The following is a 5,505-nucleotide window of genomic DNA, read 5'->3' as shown; positions in this document are numbered from 1 at the left end:
GCTTTTGGTTTGAGCGCATACGCAACAAAGTGAACCATTTGGTGTGGAAAGTTTTAATCCACTCGCAAAGGTTTTGCAGTTAAGAGCACTGTGCGGATGATGGGAACCAAGATGGGTCATCCGATAAAGCAAACCTCTGTGGGCTGCTGCCAAAAGCGATGGCAAGTAGTGGCCCGATGTGACGGTTAGGTAGCACTTCTTGGTCTCACATAGATAAAATACCGTGAAATCCAAAGCGCGGCCGAAAGTTGGAAAAATTTGGTTGAAGGTGATATCCCCACAAATCTCCAAATAATGGCAATTCCAGGAGTAAAATGTGTGGTATTCTATGCAGAACGAGTAGCAACAACCGAAATTTTCATCCACGGCTTTCCGAATTGCGTCTTTTAGGAAATATAGAGCCACGGAAGTTAGATTCTCAGACAAAACACCTCGCAAATGGGGAAAATTACTGCAATCATCAAAGCCTAGGGCAAGAGGGTGCACTGTCACCATCGTCATCATCATTGACAGCATGACATTGGTGTTCGACACCGATGATTTGCTGCCTTACAACCATGATTTATTTAAGGGCCTTATTGCGAAAAGAATAAAGGTAAATGAGGAAGAGACTCAGTGCTAGCTTGCTGCAATCAATTCGAGGTGCCTACACCTCCAGACATTCAGTCAGGCGATCTGGATAGAAACTGACAACAAGAACGCCACTGACATCGGTTGGAAGCCATATCTTGCAGCGTCTCCAACCAGGCGCAGTGTGGATCGCGTTGTCCCCATCCTGGGAGGCGAGTAGCACCGACAGCACCCAAACGTCCCGTGATTTCTTTCATACCTTTCTGTCAGACAAGGGTTAGCCACCTCTCTGTTCCATGTTCCAACCAACGCAGTTTTCAATGCTGGGCACATTCTTCAATGGACGTACCCGTTGAACAACCGAAAACTCGCTATCTAATCGACTGGTTACGGATACGCTGCCGAACACCTGAAGACGTCTCAGTTCCGCTGCTTGAACAGGCCAAGCCTCAGAGCCATACGACAAAAGGGCCCGTACCGTAGCTTGATACATACGTCTCTTGATATTCAGGGATAAACCACTTTGACGCCGCAGGTGTCCCAAATTAGCTGATTCGTGCATTGACCTCATGCGTCACACTACACTCAGAACTACTACAACTTCCAAGATGCATAAAACGCTCTACAACTTCCAGTGCCTCTCCCTAGATTCTAAGTGGCATGTTCAGTGACTGCATGTCCGGGAGCACGACCTTAAAATTTCTGGGCGCAAAGTGCATACCAAACAAAAGGATGACTTTGGTTAGTTCTGTACCTTCTCCTCCTCTTCGAAGATTAGAACGATGTCACCTGAATATCCCAGAGCGTCAAGGTTTTCGTCACAGGCTCTTTGAACATCGAGGTTTTGGAGAGCTTCCAGCGTTCGTCTCGTGATTTCATCGTTCAAGAAGTTAAACATGAATGGAAATAGGGGGCACCCCTGACGGACATCACTTTGTGTACGGCAGCTTTTAGAGAGCTCGCCGTATAATCTCACACGTCAGGAAGTCTGGGAATACAAAGAGTTTATTATGTTTGCCACCTTTCAGGGCATTCCTTGTTGTCAAGCATGTCAAGCAAAACAGGCCGGTCAACCGAGTGGAATGCGCCTTGGCAAATTAGGAATACGGAAATTGTGGGTCTGCGGTAGGAGGGCCCATTCAACCACCGGGATCAGAGCCAACCGTCGGTCAACCCCTCGGTTATCTTGAAATCTTGCTCGCTGCCTTCAAACTCAGCAGAGACAGTGCTGAAATGGCCGCTTACAAATTACCACCATTCTTCTAACAATCACAAATTTTCTTCCCTAATACTACTCCTTCAAAGTTTCATAACGCAATTCGGAGTAAGATTACATTGTGCGCGGCCAAACCGGTTCTCATAACGCATTTCGGAGTAAGATTACATTAGGCGCGACCAAACCGTTTCTCTTAAGTGTTACTTACTTTTGCTCCTCAGTTCCTTCGGGAACCGCCTCGGTTCCGCTATAAAGACCAAGCGACATTTTCTACCTACGGCTTTTCACATCGTTACATCCAGAAACCTCCTAGGTCGTGTCGTATCACACTGTTTTGCGTCCATTGTGCGTCACGTTACGGTTTGATTCGAGCATGCAAGTGCTCTGTTGACCACTGTTCTTGAAAAACAGTTTTCTTTATTCGTACAGTTTACCCTGTTGAAGCCCTGGGTTGCGTGACAAACTGTTTTCAGCACTGCTGAATTAACGGGAGAATCTGATGTTCGGATAGGGAACCTGATTCTGAACGTTTCCTTTTCATTTCATTCCTTTAATCCATCCATCCACCTTGATGGACTTTCTCACACATCTTAGGGCAATTAATACACCTGCTTCGGTTGGTCGGTTGTCTTTCCATGAAGTGACATGAGTGATTTATACACAACTTCAGCTTTACCTCACAAGTCGGTTCCAATTATCGACCGAAACGAATATAGGCTTTCATTTTCTCAGATAAACGCACTTTTCAAGCACTTTAGTGCAAATATCATCATCCTCGCTGAAGTCACAGAAGGTCAGTCTCATTCGCTTAGGGTTGTCCTAAGAGTACTGGACAGAATTCCACAAACGACTCTACAGTGACGCTGTCAGTTGTGATTTTCGTGTTTGATATTATATTCTGTAGGTGTTCTAGGAGTGTCCTGCTCTTCTTTGTTGAACAGCACCACACTGCTAGCCTTAGAGCTGTGATATGGAATATCATGTGCAATAAATGAACCGAGATTACTCAGTGGCTCACAAAACAGTGAGTTATCAAAACATGTTGAGGCGTTTCCCAACTCTACAGTGACCTCTAATGATGGCGTTTTCAGTGGAACTTTGCAAATTCCATTTGTTATAAAAAAAACAACATGACCCCAGTCCAACATGTGATTCCTTCAAACCGCACAACGCTTACAAGCAAGACTTCGCGTGTTCACTTGCTGCTATCGATGATTTCGTAATATGTAGACGCAGTTCGACAAACCGAGTGAAGATCCCAATATTTCACAGTTGCGAAACTCTTGTATGCACGAAAAACCCCGATCAGAGAATCGCTCGTTGTTCTTTTTGAAGACCCACACGTCGAATACATTCCATACATTACATAAAGTAATAAGGTAATAATAGTAATAATTAACGAGGTATTAAGGTAGTAAGATTTCAAGGCCAAATGGGCCACTATCAAGCTGTGTCAAACAAGAGTTGTGCGATAAACGGTTTAAGAACCACAGAGTATACCACTAAAGGTTCCAACCAAATTGCTGTAGACATAAAATTGGCATAAGCAAACAAAAGTGAAGCTGACGTTGAGAAAATCTTGAGGTTCAAAGCAATGTCACTCCCGGTTCAACTGGGAGTTGCCTTGATTTCCTGATGAGCAGTTCGCGACTTAACAACAGTTGGTAGGATTCCCAAAGCTGACAGCAGATAAGCCTATGTGAACAACAAGGCTATGTGAACAACGAAAAAATAAGGGACGATCACGAGAGGTCTGGTCAACAATCGGTAGTTTCTAATTGGGTATTATATCATCAGTATTATATTATAATTATANTAATATATATATAATGTGTAACAATATTATACTTTATCAATAATATAATTATTACGGAAAAACTCTCGGCGTTGCACAACGTACGATAGTTACTTTGCTCGTGTCATCAGACGCGTGCTGCAGATTTTAGCACTAATTAAATGAATAAATAAATAAATAAAATGAAGAAAATGAATGAAAGTTCCTTTGTGGGCTGCCATATAACGGCTGGAAATAAAACTACCCTGTGGATTTCCTTCCTCCTCTGCTAGCTAGTCGATGGGATGCATTCCGTGGAGTAAGTGAACCGAGGCTAGGTTGTGGAATTTTTTCTTGACCTCACATTTTCAAACACCTTGTGTAAACTTTTTCAAATTTTGCAGCAAAATGGGGAGAGCAGCCATACTGATGTAAGTTCTACCGTTATTGGTGTTGATAAGTCTGCTACTTTATATTTACCCTGATGAGAACATCATTTAGCTTGATTCGTTTCCTCGCGAATACCGGTTTGTGTGTGTGTGTGTACAAACCCACGGTGACATCTGTCTTGTTTACACCAGACATGACAGAATAAATATTCCTGCATGATGTGCGTCTTCGGCTTGAATCTTGTCCTGTTACTAGTTCGTAACTTCGGTGAGGACCTCAGAAGGCTGTGAAATTAACGCTTACTTGGGCGTTCCAGTACACACGTACTTAATCGAAGAAGGTAGACGTGCTTAGGCTCACTGCGATATGTACTTAAGTTGATTCACATTTTAGCGAGTCCACAGAGTGTTAGATGTTTTGGGTACGCGTAGGTTTGACGATCCCTTGGATGCCAAAAAAAGAATTAGTTCCGAATTAGTCCACAGTACTATTTACACAAAAGTAGGCAAAGTTACACGATAAAATTTCAAATAGCCATTTTCGTGCACAAGTCTGGCCGACCAAACACAGTGTCAAAGTCTGCATGTCAGGAAACGGATGGTGGAATGTTGGTCCGGTAATTTGGGTTGCGGTCGTGCCGCCTCCCAAGAGGAGACCCCTAAGCGGGGAACGAACTCGTAGGGTATGTAGGTTGGTTGGTGACACCAAAATACCAGTGTCGGATGGCGCGGCCTTGGCGACATGGTGAATAGCGCATACGGAGGAGCGAAACTGAGGGAGATGGGCAAGTACGCAGGCGACGTAAACAAATGAATGGGGAATCTACCATGTTGATTCAGTTGGAGAAGAGGACAGACTGTTGGAGAAAGATACTCCACAATCGACTGGGTGGGAGGGAAACATTGCTCTAGTCAAACCGGGAAGTCACTGCTGCAAACGAGGTTTTAGTGAACTATTTTGCTTTCAAGTTAATAGATGTATGTTGGATGTGTAGTGGGGAAGCAATAATGCGGAATTCGATATTCAGTGATTCTGTCCCATTCTGTTCAGCCACCAACGAATTCATACTAATATATATCCAGATCTTATTCGATAGTACACGTGACATTGACCTGAGGTCGTAAGACTTACTTTCAGTGCAGTGCGAATTTACCGTTATCGTACATCAGGCACTTTGCGGGATATTTTGGAGACAAATACCTGAGTTACTCTTAGATGCATGATTCATTTCTGGAGCGCCCCTAGTCGACTTAGATTTACTTGCATACAACCAATTTGCGCTCACTCGTCTAAAAGTGCTTTCTGAAGGGCGCCAGCTTCTTGGTGAAAAAAAAACTGTTTCAGACTGGCGTGCATACTGAAAACTAATCAGTTAAATTGTGAGCTCAACGATTAGTCCGTAACTGAGGGTGAGTCAACAGCACACATTTTTGTGGCTGTTTCTCTTTCCATTTCTTTCGTCTGCTTTCCTAATATATATATATATATAACAAGTTGAGAAGAACTCTCTCGAAACCAAAGGGAAGCTTGGATGCATTGAAGTAGACTAACGTGG

General features: G+C 43.6%; 1 protein-coding gene across 1 annotated transcript in view; it reads right to left on the bottom strand.

Moving 5' to 3' along the window:
* Positions 1 to 1,520: 1,520 nt before the first annotated feature.
* Positions 1,521 to 5,505, bottom strand: part of T265_06337 (hypothetical protein) — a gene marked incomplete at both ends in the record, with an annotated part of 6,545 nt that continues 2,560 nt past the window's right edge. Inside the window, one exon of the mRNA XM_009171570.1 lies at positions 1,521 to 1,658. Within this exon, the coding sequence (XP_009169834.1) occupies positions 1,521 to 1,658 (138 nt within the window). The remainder of the gene's footprint in view (positions 1,659 to 5,505) is intronic.

Source organism: Opisthorchis viverrini (assembly GCF_000715545.1).
Source record: "Opisthorchis viverrini unplaced genomic scaffold opera_v5_125, whole genome shotgun sequence".
Lineage (NCBI taxonomy): Eukaryota > Metazoa > Platyhelminthes > Trematoda > Opisthorchiida > Opisthorchiidae > Opisthorchis > Opisthorchis viverrini.
The sequence above is the reverse complement of the archived record's forward strand: the minus strand, read 5'-3'. Positions and strand labels throughout refer to the sequence as shown.